At 43.7% G+C, this 21376-nt stretch overlaps 1 protein-coding gene across 1 annotated transcript in view; it reads left to right on the top strand.

The window, feature by feature from the left end:
* The first annotated feature begins 430 nt into the window (after nucleotides 1–430).
* Nucleotides 431–21376, top strand: part of LOC106587111 (growth factor receptor-bound protein 2-like) — a 32343-nt gene continuing 11397 nt past the window's right edge. The window contains exon 1 of the mRNA XM_014175114.3: nucleotides 431–1598. Within this exon, the coding sequence (XP_014030589.1) occupies nucleotides 1521–1598 (78 nt within the window). The 5' untranslated portion in view covers nucleotides 431–1520. The remainder of the gene's footprint in view (nucleotides 1599–21376) is intronic.

Genomic DNA, 21376 nt, shown 5'->3' with positions numbered 1-21376 from the left:
ACAAAAGGGCATCCAGTGAAGCAAAAAATCTATTTTAAATACAAACTATATTCATCTGTCTAATTATTTTTGCTTTTGTACTTAAACTATTTTCACATTGTTACAACACTGCGCATAGCCAAAAGTATAACATGTGAAATGTCTCTATTCTTTAAGAAACTTTTGAGAGTTTAATGTTTACTGTTAATTTATGATGTTTATTTCACTTTTGTTTATTTTCTATTCCACTTGCATTGGCAATCTAAACATGTTACCCCTGCCAATAAATCCCTTTGAATTGCAGAGAAGAGAGAGAGGGGCGAGAGAGCGAGGAGCAGTGGAACAGGGGAGTGGGCAAAGTTCTGTGCAGATTTAAGTATTCCCAAAATGTCGCGATAGGAAGCTTCCTATATAGAGAGCTCACGTTCTAGGAAGTGGATAGCCTACTAATAACACGTTTTTTTTGTATAATTCCAAGGGATAGCAAGTAGAAAACAAGGTAACATTAAATGAGTGTAGGTGGACTAGGCTACTTCGGAGACCTGAACTGTTTCACTTTAGCTTCAAGCAAGACCCGGTGGACCGTCGTTCACTTTTTTGAAATGATTTAGCCTATATTATTGTTTAATTAACCTACATTGTAGGACTAGCACAACAATAGCCTAAAAGTCGTATCTTCGTCATCTTTCTTCTGTTGGAGCTAAAGTAGGCCTACAAGTCTAATTTCGTAGTTTTAGCAATTGTGACAACTAGGTTACTTTTAACTTTGTAACAAACTGTTGCTTGTCAAATTTGGAAACAATAATTTATTGTATTGTTACAACTATCGCAACTCTTTTGTTTTTACTCACCAATATTTCACTCAAAGGAGCTGAAAAAGGTATACAAACGAAGGACTTGGCTAATGGCAAGGAAAGAGGGCCGAAAACATTGTACGAGACAAAACGATTTTTGAGTCGAAATTAGACATTCTACATTTAGCTCGAGTTTTGAGTCATCAACCACATCTGCCTGTCAAAAACCCTCTACAAACCGTGTAAATTAGCAATCCCATTGGTTTTGCACAGCTACAGAACACCTATTGGATATGACAGTATTCTCACATCCGATTGGTCAATTGTGGAGATGATGTGCGTTAGTTGGCTTGAGGAAACGTCAATCAGATGATATCCTTCCTCCCCTGATTGCGCGAGCGTCAGAATGCTAGTATTGTCTATGGGCGCGGCGTCACATCACAAGCTATCATATTAGTGCATTGTTTTTACTAGTTGGTTAATGTTAATTTGCTGCTACATAGTCTTAGGTTCTCTAGCTGCGTTCTTATTCACAGGGTTGTAGCGGCGTGAAGCGAGTGAGGGTATTTGTGCTACTCGGAGTGACTGGTCAGACCAAGGGGAAAACGGGAGCTCTTCTGGTTTTTTTTCTTCTGACATTGTTCATAATTTTCATCATTCCTTTGAGGAATAAACTCAACTGAAAGACTTCAGAAGGGTACTTGTGCATTCATCAACACAGCATACAGGTGTTCAACAATCCTCACCATGGAGGCCATTGCCAAATACGATTTCAAAGCCACTGCAGATGATGAGTTGAGTTTTAAACGTGGAGAGACGTTGAAGGTAAGCAGCCCATTGCTTCACTGTTTATATTCTTAAGAAATGTGTCAGATATTTTTCCTTTGTGGTTGTTACACTATTTGCAATAGCCTGTTACCTTTTTTGTTGTTGGTCATTTTGTGTCTTCATATGAGACACTCCTGCACAGTAACTGGTTTTAAGGACATTATCTAAAAACTTGTAACCAGTAAGTCCCCTAATTCACTTTAATTGGTCGATATTCAATAAAGTATTTTCTAAGAGATTTTACCTTGTCTTTTCAAAGGTCTATTTATTATGATAGGCCTACAGAATGAGAGGGAATATAATATAAATATAAACATGTTGTAGGGGTGTTGTCCTTTGGTTCCAACACATTTGAATGAGGGCCAGCTAATGTCATTGCCAATGGCAAGTCATATGGTAATCGGTGTCATGTTTTCAAGGAAAAGTTCAGCGATTTGTTTCCGTACAGATATGGAAAAGGATAGCACTGGTAGTCTTTGGCAGGACACAATTCTGTCTTTCTCACATCCTATAACAAGCATCCTATACTGTACGCCACATTTTACATGCAGTCGTCATTTTGTGTGGAGAACCAGAATGAGCAACCCCAAAATTAGTCTTTGTAGCCTATATGACAATATTTTTTTGTCAAAGAAATGCTTCGAGAGGAGACAGAATGCTACTGTAAGTAACCCTCCCCCTAGTTTGTTAAAAACTAAGCTTAATAAGCTCTTCCATTGAATCCTTTCATTATCCTCAGTAGTTCAGCAATATTGGACTTTTTCTGTGGTTAAGTAGATTATGTGATAATGCTGAAACAGGAAGTCTCCAGTATCATCCTAGGCTTCTATACATCTTCCCTCACTTAGTCAGAAACGGAGAGGGAGAAGGAAGGAGAGCTAAAGAGAGAGGATGAGCTGGCAGTATGTTTACAACCACACCCCTTCCCTTGCTGGGATTATGACAGCTCCTTCATTTCAGTGTCAGAACTGTACTTTAACAGCTCTGCTTCAAGACGTGCTATAATGGTTATAAAAGCTCTATTATAGCTGAGCTTTTTGTGGCATAACTGCATGCTGACACATGACTGCCTGCACTGCAATCATAATACTGGTGTCAGTTCGGGTTAAAACCATATGCAAAAAATAGTAATAAAAACTATATGCAGTAAAGAGAAGAGAAGATTGAGAGTGAAGTGTGTGTGTGTGTGTGTGTGTGTGTGTGTGGTGTGTCTGAGGTAAACGGCTGGTTGTGGTTGTGTGCAGTCTTGTCTTCTTTCCAGTTCCCTCTCTCAGCTGGTGTTTTGAGAATGGTCTGGCCCTGTGCTCTGTCCTCTACTCTGGCAATGTACCCGGCAACGCCACGTTCAGAGGCAGAAACGGATCCGGCCAACCAGGACAGGAATACGCATTCATATCTCCTCAAGAGAAACAGCAGTTGAAGATGTTCACACTAGAAACAGGAACAAATCTGATCATGTGGCCTTAAAAGGAATATGGCCGTGAGCTGTGAAAACGGTGAACAAAGTTATCAGTCAATTTGTTGCCTGAGTCAACCTCAGTTCATCATGCAGCGGCTTTCACACTTCAAAGAGAAGCCGTGTTTGTCACGCCGTTTCTGGCAGCATCTACCGACTTAACAAGTCTGTAATTGCCCAAGAGGAGCATCTGAAGGACAATTGGTGCGATTGCCGATCGGTGATAGGAGGCATGTGAGTGCAGGCTATATTGCATACAGTATACACTAGTCTAAGTAACTTTTACTATCCGTATAGTACATTGTGTCAGCCAAACCAATGTCACTCCTGTATTAGCCAAGCTTTTAGTCGGCGTGACAATGACCATAGCATTTGGCAAGACGGCACAAACGGATCTGGGAGCGGGCTATATTCTAACAGCCAAATCAATAGATTTCTTTCTTGTGTTAGCTGATTTGTTCACAGAAATGAAGCTCAATGGAGAGCGAACATTCTTTATCGCAGCACTGTAGAAGGGGATGGGGAGTATGCCAGGCAGCTTGCTCCATCCCCTGGGCCTTAGGCTTCGCTCGCTCGGCAGGCACCACATAAATATTAATCGTCCAAGAGTGTGATGTGGTGTGTGGCAACAACTTGCCGGTAAAAACGCTACTACACCCGAGGCTATTCTCCCCCCCCCCCCCCCCCCCCCTGCTTGGTTCTTCCTGCGTAGCACAGCATGCATGAACTCCGCCAGGAGTTGCGAAAGGGTTCTGTCTAGTTCCATTTTTGCAACTTCCCGGGAACGCTCTGCTGACGCAGTCTTGGCTCTTCTGAGTTCATACAGGGAGAATCTGGAGGGGATTCAGGAACGTCGGCAGTGATCTTATCCCTCCTTTCCGAATTGAATTCTGACCGTGGAGGGAGGATGGCGGGAGAACGGGGCTCTTTGGCACAATTCTCGGGGCCCATAGGTGTCCTGTTCTTAACCACACACTTCAAAGCTTCTGGCACTGGGTCAATGCTCCAGTACTGTTCCAGCATGTACTATTACACAAGTGTTGTTACATGGTATTCAGTCAAGTGGCTCTTATGAAGTAGGTCTACTCTCTCTTGATGAATTGAGCTCTTATGGAATAAGCCTACTGTCTTGGTGAATTGCTGAGAATTAGAATACAGCCGATGCGTGACGTGCCATGTCCATGATCGATTTAGCTCAGTTCTTGAGATCCACTTACAATACAGGGGACATTTAAGTCCTCTTGGATATTTTAAAAAATCTGTGAAGATGAGAGATTATTTCCTGCTAATATGTAGGGTAACTCCCCCATCCCCCACTTTACAAAGGGTGGAGGAGTTTATTCTCTGGAATTGAGTTGTCAGGAAGAGAATGTCAGAAATAAATAACGCTTACTGCCAGAAGTCTTGTCTTGATGTCTTGAGTAACACAACCATCTCGGTTTTTCTCATGCATTTAGAAGGGCATGAGAGGAGACCTCAGTTTTTATTTACGGAGGTTTTTTGATGCAGGACAGACATTCAATGGCTCTGGGGCATGCAACGTCTCTCTGTTTCTCTCTCTCCCTTTCTTTTTTCTGTCAACTGAGGCCGCAGCACAAAAGCCGGGCAGCATCAGGTCTAAATTTAGCCTGCAAGCAAGGAGTGGAAAGAAAAACCATCTGAGACAGGAACCTGGTCAAGGGCTGCGTGTCTGACAGAGAAGTCCAAAGAGAATGGAGCATCACTCTGGTCAAACAAAGGAGAAGAAGGAAACAACAAACCGCTTTGGTCTCAAGTCACCTGATTGTGTCTGGCTAAATAGTTTTTAGGGAAGTAGCAGCACCTTAGCCTGGTCCCAGATTAGGTTTTGCTGTGTAGCCAAATCCTATGGTCATTGTCAATGTCGTTTGGCTAAGGCTATACAGCACAGATCTCAGACCTGCCTGGTCTCACTTTGGCTCTGACTTTTTGGTGCGAACCCAGGGACGTCAGAAGTCTGTTTTCCGAGCTGGCAGTCAGGCACAGAAGGATAAAGAGAGAAAGAAAGAAAGCACTCCACTCCACTCTCCCAGAATGCCAGAGGCAGCGGGAGCTAAAACGGGATGTAGTGTGAATGTACAGTAAAGGACAGGCAGCGTCTGTCAACACTAGCTAGTGAACTGAACTCATTCCCATGGCGGATGTTAACCTGGCTAGGTTTCTTAGGACCTTATACACCAGAAGCTGCGTCCTATGGGTCACTTATGTCATGCATAATAGGTTCTTCTGCCATTTGACCATAGCATTTCTACGTGTATACTTATGAGTGTGTATGGGTGCGTGTGCACCTGCGTGTGTGGGTGACACTGACTTCTTTGACAGGGCGAATGTATCAACGCTCCCATTACAAGGTGGAATCACCACTCTATCCAGATGAGTGTCAAGACAAGGGCGATGGAAGGAAAGACAATAGACCCACATTGACTATCCCCATTGAGAGAAGAACAGAACAATCATTAATCCATCTGCCCTTCTCTGTCACAGCTCTCGTCCTTAACTTTGTCCTCCAGAAGGAGGAAATGAAGGTGAGCGATGCGGCTGGCTGCACTCCTCCATCTCTCCATTTCTCTCCTCTGTTCTCTTCATCCTGCCGACTGAAGCACTGTTGATGGAGAGAACGAGGCCCTGTTTATTTATTTCCCCTGGCAGAAAGAGAGTGAGTGAAAGATCGAAACAAACTAACAGGTCCCATGTCAGAGCATGTGATCTGCTAGATGTGCTAAAGAAGACCAAGGGAGAACATGTCTAAAGTAAACCCACGTTCCTGTGCCAGGCTCTCTCTTGTCATCTCCCGTCACTGTGTGTACAGAGTTACAGTATATAGAGTTTTCAATTACAGGGCAGAAAAACAAAGTATGATGAAGAGAGGGTGGGATTGCAGACAGAGGTAGACTAGTGTTGAGAAACCTTCTTGATGAGATTAGCGGCTCCGAATCCCAAGACGTATCGTGTTGCCTTACTACACGATGGACACAACTTTAAAAACCCAAAAACCAGACCTAAATTGATAGAACAAGGGTATTTTCAAGCATAAAGCCATCATGTATCAGGTTAGGTTTGTGAACTAATGTCCATGTGTTTTAACAAATCGTGCACTCCCCCTAGGTAAAGTTAGGATGTTCTAACAAATCATGCACTCCCCTCAATACAATGGCAGGGTGTTAAAAACATTTTTGCACCCTCGTCCCCCTGCGGCTACTGCAGCATAGATGATGCTTATTACCCTTGGAAGTGAATCTGACCTAATTACAGTATGAGATCGTCTGACGGGAGGGCTGGCAGTGCACATGTGCACAGAGAGAGATATATACACACACACAGAGTTGTTTCAGTGTAGCTTTGAATAGTTTACTGCTACTGTCTGACCCAGTCGTAAGGCCAAAGGCTGCTCTTATTACCCCTGTGTTCAGGGACCTTTGCTTTGAAGCCATCCTGGAGCCTTGCTTCCTTGTTTACCTGCTTTTCCTCCTGTGTGGTTTGGGATGGGTAGATGCCGAGTTTGCTCCAATTCTGTTGGGAATGTCCTGAGATTTGACATCTAAGGAACGAGGGATTTTAAACTTTCAGGAGAAAAGAGTGACTATCTTTTCAGGTGTGCTCAGAAATGTCCAGACCTCACAACTTGCCAGAGTTTCATTTTGCATGGGTTGACTTCACCCAGTCTTAATTCTCTCCAGGGCTACAGTAGTTGAGGCTCACCACAACACACTCCCTACTGCTCTTTAGCTAAGCGCGTGATCATGGCCCGACAGTGTGAAAAGCAAGACATGTTTTCCTGTCACAGCTAATGCTTCTCTTGACTCTCAGCCTCACAAACGCATGCAAGCAGATACATGAACACACACAACTGTGTCAAGCCCACCCTAGAAAACGCACCCAGACACACACTAAACTAATCCGCAGTGGGACTAGCGTGGGCTCTTCAACATGATGATTTTCCTCAAAGCTGCGATCCCTAACACCGCTCTGTCTAATGCTTCGGAAACAACCATCTCCTCTCCCACACCTCTCACACACCACACACAGCCTCTCACCCTCTCTACAGTGCTCTTTCAAAGATCCATCTCTAAGCCCAGTCAAATGCTTTAACCATTGATTAAACCTAAACCGGCCTTCTCCCATGTGGACCAAACATACAATACCTTGGCCTGTTAGCTCTATACGGATGGCTTTCTAACTAGAAGCTTTGTTTTCCCTCCCTCCACTGAGCTTTAAAAAATACAAAAGTTTTATCACAACACCCTGAAATGGCTCCCTATTCCCTATATAGTGCACTACTTTTGACCAGAGTCTTATGGGCCCAATCAAAAGTCATGCGCTATATATGAAAATAGGGTTCCATTTTGGATGCGCAAGTTGCCTTTTCACACCTCATTTGTCTTTACTGTGATGTCAATATAGCCACTTCCTGATATTGATTGTTCTCACTCTATTTGTATACTTCCGGGGACTGGAGGGAACAGGCTAAATGCTCACTGCAAGATTATTTACTGGTTTGCTTCAATTCCAGGAAAAGCGTAATTGTTTCAGGAACCGTGTGTGTGTGTGTGTGTGTGTGTGTGTGTGTGTGTGTGTGTGATAAGTTAAGCATTTTCTTCTTTCCCATCCTGTAATTTGGCCGTCGTGATAGAACACAATTCCATCAACATAATGTGCATGAAGACACCCATAACTTTTGCTTATGTGGTTCCCAAAGTGGAATTTGTTTTATTTATTTATATATAGAAGCTTTTTTTCTCCTACTAAATGTAACAGCATTGTTGCGTTAGGCATTTGTAAAAAAAATAAAAAATAAAAAAAAATCCCTTTGATGATGATGATGATGATGATGATGATGATCAGGACCTGTTGGTGGTAGTTTTGTGATAACTGCACTGTGATTTTAAATTTAGTGAGGGGGGAAAAACGCTTTTCGGTTAGGGATTTTTTCTTAATGTCAACAATCCAAATTTCACAGCCCTAGTTAAGTTACTACAATAAAGAAGTGAAATATTTCTTCATGAACAGCAAAACAAGCTTACAAATTGTAGAATCAATTTGTAGTACATGTTTTAGCTAGCTAAGCTAGATTCTTTACATCCACTGCACTGGGTTTCACAAGATGACAGTCTGGTTTGCTCAGGAGTCTCTAAAACATTCAACAACACGCATTACAAGTCATACAAATGTGACGTCCATCAGCAAGCTAAATATATGGTTAGTTGGCTAATGTTAGCTAGTCACCTTGTTAAATAGCGGTTTTCGTAAATTAACTTATGACCAATCCTTTCCTGCATTAATATATTCCTCTTAACTGTACATTTTTTCCATGATTTGTTATGACATAATAATTACTTACGTTTGCTTCCATCGTAGTATTTTTGCCAGCCATTTTCCTGAAGCAACTTTAGAGACTTGGGTCACAGTGCTTCATGGGAGTTCTGATAACCACTAGATAGGAAGTCTGCATGTCAATTCGCATCGTTTGGAGGGTCAACTACAGGGCTCAAAGGCACTAACCCTCGCTCAAAGTTGAATTGGAACACCACTCCGACTCGATGTGACTCGCGGGATGGCACAAAACCGGGGGGGGGGGGGGGGGGCTAAGGCTGGGGGTAACTGGGATTGAGCCCGACGAGGCGGAGCGAGAGGATTTACTGCACCCAAAATCTGTCCACATTTAGAAGATTATTAGTTATTAAGCAAGTGAAGTGTTTTTGTATGGGGGGCAATGAGAGTTTAGTCAAGATAAAAATGTATTCCTATTGTGATATTATGAGGCTTTTTGATCTAATAGACATTTCGTAATGCTTAGCATGTTACGAGTGTACCGACGTAAGTATGATGCGAGTGATATCCCGGCAACTTTGAGAAAAAACACTTTCTATCAGATTGTCACGAGTTCCAACAGGGACAAATCTATGGATATTCATGAGGTTAGCATAGCTTCTCACTCTACATTGAAAACAGGCGGTTGACGTCAACACCCCTCATTTAATATTATAACGAGATCTATACACCAATCACTAGAAAGGAATAGACAGGAGCTCGACAGCCTGCCATTCCGCTCTGTGGATAACGAATCCCATTGTTAGGGATTCGTTGACACTTATCCCGTCATTATATCCAGTATCTCTGGTTATACCCAAACTCTAGTCTATACCCAGAGTTTCTGATGAATTTTGTGACACCACTGCCTCCTCTGAGAAGTAATAGTTACCTCTGAGAAGTAATAGTTACGATGTAATGATCCCGTTACAACCGTTTCTGTACCCATTCGAGCAAAATAACCATATTTTGCAGTTCCAGAAGCCTTGTAGTGTGCGTCTGAGAGTAACCAGGGGAGCAGGGAGGGGGAGAGATGGCAACCATGTTGACTCGCAGTGGTATACTTATTGCTCGTTATTCATCTCGTCTGATTACGTAGTATCTGTCTTGACTGCATCAAACTGAGAGAAATTAGCTTAGCTAGGCTAATTGAGACTACATAACTTTAACTGTGCGGTTTCCATTTCTTTCTATATTAAATCACACCATGCCCAAATGAGTGCATCCGCAAATTGATTTTGTCCCCCCACACCAAACGCGATCACAACACGCAGGTTGAAATATCAAAACAATCTCTGAACCAATTATATTAATTTGGGGACAGGTTGAAAAGCATGAAACATTAATGGCAATTTAGCTAGCTAGATTGCACTTTGGACTTTATAGGGCGATTGGCAACTAACTTTCATAATAAGGGTTATTACCGACCTCAGTTCATCTTTCAATCACCCACGTGGGTATAACCAATGAGGCGATGGCACGTGGGTATATGCTTCTATAAACCAATGAGGAGATGGGAGAGGCAGGACTTGCACCGCATTCAGCGTCACAAATAGAACTGACTTCTATTTTAGCGCTTAGCAACGCAGACGCTCGTTGTCGCACGCGAGCAGTGTGGGTGCAATGATTGAATAACATGTATGTGTACATTTATTTCGCATTCAGATTATTAAGTAGCAGCCTACCTGTTGGCTCTCGGTGTTGTAGCCTGTCCTCATTTAACTTTTAGTTCTGTAATTTTAATTCCATCTTCCATTGATTAGCCTAGAAATCTGCCACACGGAGCCTCTATCTATGAGTGTAGCCTAGTGCCGGTTTGATGACTTCAGAACAGTACTTCCCCTGGTAGTGACTGAGCGAAGGAAATGTGACTGTTACATGTCAAACTGCTATGGAATGAAGGTCCAACTTCAGTACTCCTCCACTTTGAACCACAACTAGAGGATGGGTATGTTACGGGCATATTGTTCTGCTGTTCTCATTTGTTGCTCATATGGTAAGTATGTATTTTTTGCATGAGAAATATAAGGAAAGCTATTACTGCCACCAGTACAGTCATTGTGAAAAACACAAGGCTCGTCGTCAATGAATTGAGTGGTATCCGTTGACAGTTTCTGATGTGCGCAACTGATGTAATGATGTCCCATTCCCTAGGCCTAATTTAGCTCTCCCTACCACTAGTTGCTCCATTTTGAGTGCCACTCCTCCACCGAGCGACCCTCTAAAACGAGGGGGAGGGCTAAGGGGAGGTATTGGGAATAAACCTTCCTCTCTGGTATAACCCTAGTCCTTGTGTGCCAACATACAGTACAGGACTCTCAACCCTAGTCCTTGCGTGCCAACATGCAGTGCAGGACTCTCAACCCTAGTCCTTGCGTGCCAACATGCAGTGCAGGACTCTCAACCCTAGTCCTTGCGTGCCAACATGCAGTGCAGGACTCTCAACCCTAGTCCTTGCGTGCCAACATGCAGTGCAGGACTCTCAACCCTAGTCCTTGCGTGCCAACATGCAGTGCAGGACTCTCAACCCTAGTCCTTGCGTGCCAACATGCAGTACAGGACTCTCAACCCTAGTCCTTGTGTGCCAACATGCAGTGCAGGACTCTCAACCCTAGTCCTTGCGTGCCAACATGCAGTACAGGACTCTCAACCCTAGTCCTTGCGTGCCAACATGCAGTACAGGACTCTCAACCCTAGTCCTTGTGTGCCAACATGCAGTACAGGACTCTCAACCCTAGTCCTTGCGTGCCATGTTTTTGATTGAACTGACCTGGAAGACCAGCTGTGTTAAATTCAATCACTGAACTGATCAATTAGCTCAGTTGGTTAGGTATGTTGCCTAGTTGGGACAAAAAGATGGACTATGTAGACCCTCTGTTGCCTCATGCTGACTCATCCCCAGCTGGTCTCTCATCACCGTGGGTGAGTCAGTTGGCATTAGAGTGCTAACATGCTAGGCAGGCACCCCAACATACAGGACTCGTCTTCTGCTCATCTTCCCGATCAGAGTGACTCATTCCTCCTCTAAGTTACACCTGCGCTCCTTCCCACTAAACAACAGCATACAGTGTTTCCACAAGCACATGGAGTAGCCAGCCAAATCCAAAAAGTAGCCAGCCAGGGTCAGGTTACGACATTTTTGCCGAACAAGCTCTATTTTGGTGGCCTCTGGTACATTCTAATACTGGATAGTTTCTGGCTGAAAATACAATCAGGATATAACACTGATCAAATATTTTCACACTTTTACATTGTTAGTTTCATCAGCTGTTGTGCAATATGATATAAAACACAGGAACAACTTCATTTTGACTGCATTGGGCCTTTAATGCATCCTGTAAGAGTCTGACTTCCACAGGCTTCAGGTATGATTGAACAATGAAGCAGGTGTTAAACATGGGCTTTGCCACACAGAAAGCAGCATTGTCAAAATGTTCATTAAATCAGTAGACCGACAGTATATCTATCTTTTGAAAATAAGTATAATTGGCTTTTAAAACAATTCAAAGCCTACCAGTATGCAAATTAGAGAGCCAAATGAATTGCTCTCTTAGCGATGCGATTTGGTAGACTACTGACGAGTCACTCACTTTAACATCATTGTCTGGCGAGTACTAAAGGACTTCATATTGAAAATACAAACGAGATCTTTAGTTTACTTGTCCCGATGCGACACCATGGACATGTACAGTAACTACGTTGGATGATTTATGAATGGCAAGGATAAATGAGATTGACTTTTCAGGCAGTTCCACACCTTTAAACAAGTCAAGCTTGCTGTTCGTCAGTCAACGCACAGTAAAGAGCCTATGTGCCACCACTCCATGGCTGTTTATGAAACACGCCAGGGTCCAACGGTAGCTTTTTTTCTCACTGGTAAAATTCGTCCAGTTAACGTTGGACCCTGGCAAAAATCTACTGGCCTGAACAGAATTTCTACTGGCCTGGACATGGTGTAGTTCTTAAAGGGATAATTCAGTATCTTGGCAATGAATGTTTGAAGGAAGTTGCTAACTAGCATTAGCACAATTGCTAACTAGCATTAACACAATGGCTGGAAGTCTATGGTAACTGCTAGCATGCTAGTAGGTACCTAGCATTAGCTTGCTAAAACTAACTCCGACTTCCTTCATTGCCAAAACCCAGAAGTATCCCTTTAAATGCACTGGGGTCATGCAGGGCCTATAGGTTGGCATGCTTTCTCTCTATATTCAGCTATTAAGAGGCTACATTTGGTTATTATATGTATTAAAAAGCTGTGTAATATAATTTGGCAATGTAAGTCATTACACTATTCTTTAGAATTGTATTAATTGCATACATTTTTGTTTCTAAAGTATGTCATTTGAGAAGATTTGAAAATAGGACACTGCCTCTTTAAGAGTCCAAAAGACATATGACATGGCTACAGTAGGCTAGCCAAGACTAATTCTACATGTCTTTTTGTAGCTTTCTTTTTGCAGACTACCAACAGTAGCCGCATATTGCTAGTATGTTTACTTTTGTAAATCACTTTCACTAAAAGAAGACCATAGGCTAAGTGGATTTCGACTCATCGTTAGCACTTTATATAGGACGTGCAAATTTATGCTCCATCCCTCCGTGTAAAGAAATTTGACAGCAACCACAGCACACACACACCCCCCCACACCCAAGTACCGAGAGACGGGACAGACAGCAGACTGTCAAACCAGCAGTGTTCCCTGTCATCGCTCACTTTGTAAAGCGTAACCTCGCTCAATAGTTCTCCTCAAAATAGGATCAGTTGCAGTTACCTCTGTAGCATCTGCTCGTCTGTCACCTGGGTTGTGTCAGTTAGCATTACCGCGCTAACTTGTTTATGCTAGCGCTAACGTGCCCGGGCCCGGCTGCCTGCTGTGTCTCCTGTGAGGCGAGAGACATAGTTCGCATTAGCGATACACCAGGGACACTCATCTTGTCTTCATCTTCCCAGCCAGAGTATCAGAGTGACTCATTCTTCCCCTAAGTAACCCCTGTGCTCCTTCACAAGTGGTAGATGTCATACCACTCACTACACCTGTCAGTGGAGCAGGGCAGAGAGCAGGGTAGAGGGGTTAGTTTGTGTGTGTATGCTTTCTGCTTTCTCTCTCAATTTAATGGCTTTATTGGCATGGGAAACATATGTTTACATTGCCAAAGCAAGTGAAATAGATAATAAACACAAGGTATCTCGCTCGGTCGCGCTGTCTCTCTGTCTCTGTCTCTCTCTCTCTCTCTGTCTCTCTCTCTCTCTCTCTCTGTCTCTGTGCTGACCCTGAAACTCTACTGTTGTTGACAGTTTGTAGACATCGATAGAAAGCCCTCCCAGGGGGAGAGAGTGTCTGAGAGGGGCCATCTGGGCAGACTAGATCCTCAGAGGCCTGTCCCCTACACTGAGCCTCTCTCTAGTCTGAGTGGGCTATGTTGTGACTGCCTGTCTAAACCTAATGGGTCTGTTTTTCACACTCTGTCGCTCTTTCTCTCTGTCGTTCTTTCTCCCTCTGTCGCTCTCTCTGTCTCTCTCTTTCTAATCCAGACAGCCCCAATCTGGGATCTTGTTAAAAGTGTCCCAGTGCTGTAGCTGGATTAGTGGTTTAGCTGTCGGTCCTCACCCTTTATCCCCTCCTCCGACACAGGATAAATAGACCTCGTGGATTAGTCCCAAAACAGAGGCTGGGACCAGGGCCAACCGGGCAGAACCAGGACAGGGGACAGAGAGGGACAGAACAGCACACAGCTCTCCAGGAAAGCAAGGCTCCAGCTGCTACAGGCTAGGCTCTTGGCACCATCCAAAATCCCAGAAAACTAGAGGGTTGTGTAATGAGCCTCGATTACCACTGACTTTATCCAAGTGAAGACTTGGATGTGTGGCAACTGGCAATGTAAGATTCATCCCAACTAGAGGATAGTGTAATTGATTACTATGCATCAATGTTTTAGTGTTGCTATTTACATAAAGCAGTAGTTTAGATAATGTAGACACGCTAGGTACCATGTTACTATGCAAAGTATGCATCAATGCTTAATGTTGCTATTTTCATAAAGCAGTAGTTTAGATAATGTAGACACGCTAGGTACCATGTTACTATGCAAAGTATGCATCAATGCTTAATGTTGCTATTTTCATAAAGCAGTAGTTTAGATAATGTAGACACGCTAGGTACCATGTTACTATGCAAAGTATGCATCAATGCTTAATGTTGCTATTTTCATAAAGCAGTAGTTTAGATAATGTAGACACGCTAGGTACCATGTTACTATGCAAAGTATGCATCAATGCTTAATGTTGCTATTTTCATAAAGCAGTAGTTTGGATAATGTAGACACGCTAGGTACCATGTTACTATGCAAAGTATGCATCAATGCTTAATGTTGCTATTTTTATAAAGCAGTGGGTTGGAAAATGTTAGACATGTCATAGTTGTTTGTATTCAGAGGTCTAAACAGATGCAAATCACTGTACTGTACATGGAAATGCACCACTTTGTTCACTGTACCAATTCCTACAGTATGCTTCTATAAATCGGTGCTTAAAGCAATATTTGTACATTTTTGTGGAGACAAAGCAGATTCTTGTGAGTTTATGTAGAGCCTCTTCGTGGAAAGAAATATACTGACCAAAAGTATAAATGCAACATGTAGTGTTGACCCCATGTTTCATGAGCTAAAATAAAAGATCCCAGAAATGTTCCATATGCACAAAAAGCTTATTTCTCTAAAATGTTGTGCAGAAATGTTTACGTCCCTGTTAGTGAGCATTGCTCCTTTGCCAAGAGAATCAATCCATCTGACAGGTGTGGCATATCAATAAGCTGATCAATAAGCTTGGGCAGGCAAGAGCTACGAACAACAAACACAATTGCATTTTATCGATGGCAATTTGAATGCATGGAGATACCGTGATGAGATCCTGAGGCTCGTTGTCGTGCCGTTCATCCGCTGCCATCACCTCATGTTTCAGCATTATAATGCACGGGCCCCATGTCACAAGGAACTGTACACAATTCCTGGAAGCTGAGAATATCGCAGTTCTTCCATGGCCTGCATACTCACCAGACATGTCACCCATTGAGCATGTTTGGGATGCTCTGGATCGACGTGAACGACAGCGGGTTCCAGTTCCTGCCAATATCCAGAAACTTTACAAGCCATTGAAGAGTAGTAGGACACCATTCCACAGGCCACAATCGACAGCCTGGACAACTCTATGCGAAGGAGATGTCATGCTGCATGAGGCAAGTGGTGGTCATCAGATGCTGGCTTTCGGATCCACGCCCCTACCTTTTTTTTAAGGTATCTGTGACCAACCGATGCATATCTGTATTCCCAGTCATGTGAAATCCATAGATTAGGGCCTAATGAGTTTATTTAAATTGACTGATTCTCTTATATGAACTGTAACCTAGTAAAATCTTTGAAGTTGTTGCGTGATGCGTTCAATATTTTTGTTCAGTGCACGCTCCCCCCTGCAGTTCATCAATTTTCTTGTCTGCTCTGATTCCCAACGTGCGAACACACACACTCTGATTCCCCTCACATAGTTCATTAAGTTTTCTGTCAGGTATCGCCCGTCTGTTTCTCCACACACCTCCACGGACATCTTGGATGTTTATCGCTCTGGGAGAAAGATAAGCTTACCTCCTGTGTGTCGTGTGTAAGTGTGCGTGTTTCTCTCTCAGAATTTTTCTCTCTCTATCTCTCTCTCTTTCATTATGCTCAATTTTTCTCTCTCCTTCCTTCTCGTCTACCATCTCATGTATATTCATGACGCACCAGAAAACAGTATTCGCCCTGAATGCCTTGTTCCCTGGCTGGTTGTGGATACAGAACAGGCTCACACACATACACACATTCCCCCCCACTCAAACACCACACAGAAGTCTCTCTTGTCGGAGGAGAGGAACCCCCTGTGGATATGCTTTAGATTTAAGAGCATGGTGTCTGCTGAGTTGTTGCCCCGATTGAATTCACATCCCAGGTTATAATCATGCAGTTTGATTCCTTCCCAATCCTCTCTGGACTACACTATGCAGTGGCAAAATACCCCTCTCTTCTACCTCCCTCCCCCTCTCTTCCATCCTTCTACTCCTTGTCCACCATGAGAGAGAGAGGACTGACTAACTGACTATGTGGTTTTGCCATTGACAGGCGTGTTCCACTCCCATGGTGAAGCGTGTTAACCGGGTACTTCCTCCCAGGTCACTTTATCTCATGTCACGTACAGTCCCATCTGGTGTCCGTTCCTCCTGAAAAACCACAGTGGTTCTTCACACAAACTGTAACACTTGGTCAGGGCACGGCGGCTGCAGCAGTAATGGGGCCATCACAAGACTTATCACGTCTGGTTTAGGAGATGACAGGATGAGGATTTGGGATGATCATGATGGTGTGTGTGTGTGGCAGCTGTGAAGGAGATTACTCCGAGGCCTGATCTTGTAAATGTAACCGCATCAACGCCCTTACAGAGGTTTGCAACGAGATCCATCCAGAGGACTGTGCCTCAGCCACGACCAGTAACACTCTGTGAGGTGATTACCATACTGAGGTATATCATTCACTACAGCCACTGTCTAAGGTTCTGCATGCTGAATGGGAAGCATGGCGCTTATAGCTTCACCCTCCGTTAGCACGGTGGTTGCTGATGACATAGCCTATACATATCATATTGTCATTGTGCTTCGGTATAGAAAATACAGAGAAGTGGCGACAGAATGGGGGGGACAGGGATAGAGAGAAGGAGAGGTAGTACAGAGAGAAAAGGGAGATGAAGCAGGACACAGAGGGGTATCAAGAAGGGTGGAGACAGAGAGAGAATGCATCATTGTATGCGACAGGAAGAAAGAGCTAGGAGAGACAGATGTGTGTGTGCATGTCATTGCGCCAGCCAGTCAGCCTTTTGTGACAGCTAGGCTACCTCTGTTTCTGTCCCAAGGCCTGATACGATCAAACTAGCAGATGGTATTATAGCACTGAGTGGTGTGGTCTCATTTCATGAAGTTGACAGACAGTTTTATGTTTTTCCAGCTTTAAAACCCATTACCGGTCTCTGTTATGGGAAGTCCAAACTGAATTAGACAGCCACTGATGAAACGATGTACTGTACAACAAAATGTACTGTTAATGGTAGCCAGAAAAAAGACATTGACTGAAACAGTCTTTATTGCCGTGTCGGATGGGTTTTACTAGTCTGTTTTGTTTCTCATTCTTTGAAGTGCGCTTGTCTTTATTTGGCTTTAACAAATCCCTGGCTCAAATTCACTTTGCTATAGTGCCAAATGCATGGCCACGTTGCCTTTTCTTTTTTCATAACATGCTCTCAAAGTCTGCATAGGAATTAAAAACAATGGGATAATAAAGTTATATCCTTCCAAACCATGGATTAGATGTGTTTTAAGAGAAACTCTCTCTCTCTCTTACGTCTTACTCTTATGATTGTGTTGGAAGGGTTAATGTGAAGGGCGTTCCTAGTTCTTACTGGTCAGCAAGGAAGGTGGAGAGTGTCCACATTGCTTCCAGTATAGAGTCCAGTACCCTTCTGTTGTTCCACCTGTTATGACCCCCATACCACACACACTCACATACAGGATGCAGCCTCTACTTCTGTGTACTTGTCTCCTTCTCCCTCTACGTTCTCTCTCGCTCTCTCTCCGTCAGCACTAGCTCCTTGTTTCCTAGCATTGGTGTAATTAGTTTTATCAGCAGCCGGAGCTCCTGCCTCGCTCATGGGAGGGAGAGGACTGTCATTATATCCCTCATTTCCTTCCCTCCAGTGCACGCACACACACACACTGTTGCACATTTCCACACAGACATGGGATTGCGCAGGCACACACACAGGGATGTACTCACCCACGCAAACACCCACGCACACTCCCACAGAGAGACACACACACACACACACACACACACACACACACACACACACACTGGCACAGAGACATTAGCTCATCCTCTCCCTCAGAGATTCATGTGTGAGCAGTATTCAGTCATACTAGAGGCCCTACATGTGTCTGTCAGGACTGGATTGGCTCTGACTCTTCACAAGGTTACAGCACCGCTCCTCTCTTCATCACTAGCAGTAGCTATCACTTTAGAATCCTGCTCAGGCCAACACAGCCCCCAGGGTACAGACTGGGTGAGTCACCAGTACTGAGCAGCTGGGCGTGTGTGTCTGGGAGGGGGTGGAACTGTGTCACACTGTCTTTCTCTCTCTCCCCTCCCCTCTCTCTCTCTGTGTATGTTTATCTCCTGCATTCTCAACCTGTGTGAGTATTTATTACCGTGTTTTGGGGTGTGAGGTCATGCGGAGTTTAGAGGGACAGCCGGCCAGTGTTAGAAAGGGGCATGGGCCAAACACACACTGCGCTGGTCGTGCTATGGGAGGTGCTGACTGTGTGTGATTGGCAGATTGGGAAGCAGTCAGAGGCCAGCAGTAGACCCACACCAGCATCCCTCAGAACAAATAAGGGTATCCACCCCCTCATCTGTCACTGTGTGTGTGTGTGTGTGTGTGTGTGTGTGTGTGTGTGTGTGTGTGTGTGTGTGTGTGTGTGTGTGTGTGTGTGTGTGTGTGTGTGTGTGTGTGGTATGCTTGCTTATTTGTCTTAAACCCCTCATCTCTGCCAATGGGGGATTTGAATTCAATAGAACAGAAATTGGGGCAGATTTTGCATATATTCAGATTTCTCTCCACAGGAAAAGGAGGTCAGCTAGTACAACACTGGTTCCTTGTTATAGTTATTTTTGGAACAAATATCTATGGTAAACAGTGGGGCAATTCCATGGTAACAGAATGATGCTGAGACTCCCAGTTTTTCACTTTAAAATGTATGTTAAACAAAAGCAGTCAACTTTTTGCACAAAAATGACATTTAACAATTTCCACGGAACATTTTACAAAAACCCATTTTCTTAAAGAACAGTGCAGATTCAAAGTTTGACAGAATGATGGCACAAACAGCACAAACCGTAATTCTGTTACCAAACTGTGCAGCTGCACAGGCCAAGTAGATGTGTTTTTGTAATATTTTCAGTAGAAATTGTTAAAGTCGTCCTTGTGCGTGGAGTTGTATGGTTTAACTTTGCAATCATTGTTTTTTGTTTGACGTGCATTTTAAAGTGAAACATCTGACTCTCAGCCTCATTCTGTTATCGTCAAATTGCTCAGTAGTAGAGTTGGGGAAGATCATGGTACAACAGAAAGCATTTTAGGAATCACTAGCACAGTTAAAATTGGCCCATATGTGACATCACAAATGCCTATACATTTCTAACCCACTATTATTTACATTAGGAAGCCTAAAATATAACCCATGTCTTTTTTTTCCCTGCTTGGTGCACATTGTTTCCTGTCCTCTGTGTTTACAGTGGCAGTCCATTTCACTTGTGGCCTGGTAAGAGTGGCGCCATAGCCCCATGCGGCCGAGAGAGCAGCGAGAAAAAGCTAAGATTAATGGGTGTTTACTGAGACCAGCGAAGGCTAAGAGACTGAGCCTGGCCATTTCTCTCCACTAAGATGACTGGTCATCCACCGTAGAGTGTGGAGACACTGTGGGAGACGATGGAGGCCCCACTCCCCAGTCACATCGGTGTTCTGTATGATGGTCTTGCTTGTGGGAGACAATGCAGTCCCATGCTGAAGCTGAGTTGGTTTGGAATCAGACGGGGACGGAGTAATAAAGAGTGGAGGTGTAAGGCCATGTGTTTGAACTAATCTGTCTAGGTAGAAGTTGCCTTTAGACACACAAGCAATTTTTCACTCAAACAAACTCATCCAGAAAGAGCAATTCTACCAAGACGCATACTACTACTTCTCCAACTCACACCTAAAATCCAATTCATGTTCTATCAACCGGAATCCTCTTCCATCCAACCCTAAAAACCCATCTAACTCCAGAGTGTTTGGTCGTTGTCTCTCTGAGAGCTCTCAAGGTGTCGAAAGCCTTCCACAGTGATGTTGACTCCAATGCATCCCACAGTTGTGTCAAGTTGGCCGGATGTCCTTGTACCATTCCAAGGAGAGTTTTAAGTTCCTCGGCGTTCACATCACGGACAAACTGAAATGGTCCACCCACACAGACAGCGTGGTGAAGAAGGCGCAGCAGCGCCTCTTCAACCTCAGGAGGCTGAAGAAATTTGGCTTGTCGCCAAAAACACTCACAAACTTTTACAGATGCACAATCGAGAGCATCTTGTCGGGCTGTATCACCGCCTGGTACGGCAGCTGCTCCGCCCATAACCGGAAGGCTCTCCAGAGGGTAGTGAGGTCTGCACAACACATCACCGGGTGCAAACTACCTGCCCTCCAGGACACCTACACCACCCGATGTCACAGGAAGGCCAAAAAGATCATCAAGGACAGCAACCACCCGAGCCACTGCCTGTTCACCCCGCTATCATCCAGAAGGCGAGGTCAGTACAGGTGCATCAAAGCTGGAACCGAGAGACTGAAAAACAGCTTCTATATCAAGGCCATCAGACTGTTAAACAGTCATCACTAACATTGAGTGGCTGCTTCCAACATACTGACTCAACTCAAGCCACTTTAATAAAGGGAAAATGGATGTAATCAATTTATTACTTGCCACTTTTTTATATTATTTATATTAGATAATGTTTACATAACCTACATTATTCATCTTATATGTATATACTGTATGCCATACCATCTACTGCATCTTGCCATCTTGATGTAATTAGATGCATCACTAGCCACTTTAAACAATGCCACTTTGTTTTCATAACCTATATTACTCATCTCATATGTATATACTGTACTCTATACCATCTACTGCATCTTGGAATTCCTGATGTATCACTAGCCACCTTAAACAATGCTGCTTTATATGTTTTCATACCCTACAATACTCATCTCATATGTATATACTGTACTCCATACCATCTATTACATCTTGCCTATGCCGTTCGGCTATCACTCATTCATATATTTTTATGTACATATTCGTATTCATTCCTTTACACTTGTGTGTACAAG

This window comes from Salmo salar, chromosome 02 (genome assembly GCF_965601325.2).
Source record: "Salmo salar chromosome 02, fSalSal1, whole genome shotgun sequence".
NCBI lineage: Eukaryota > Metazoa > Chordata > Actinopteri > Salmoniformes > Salmonidae > Salmo > Salmo salar.
The sequence above is the reverse complement of the archived record's forward strand: the minus strand, read 5'-3'. Positions and strand labels throughout refer to the sequence as shown.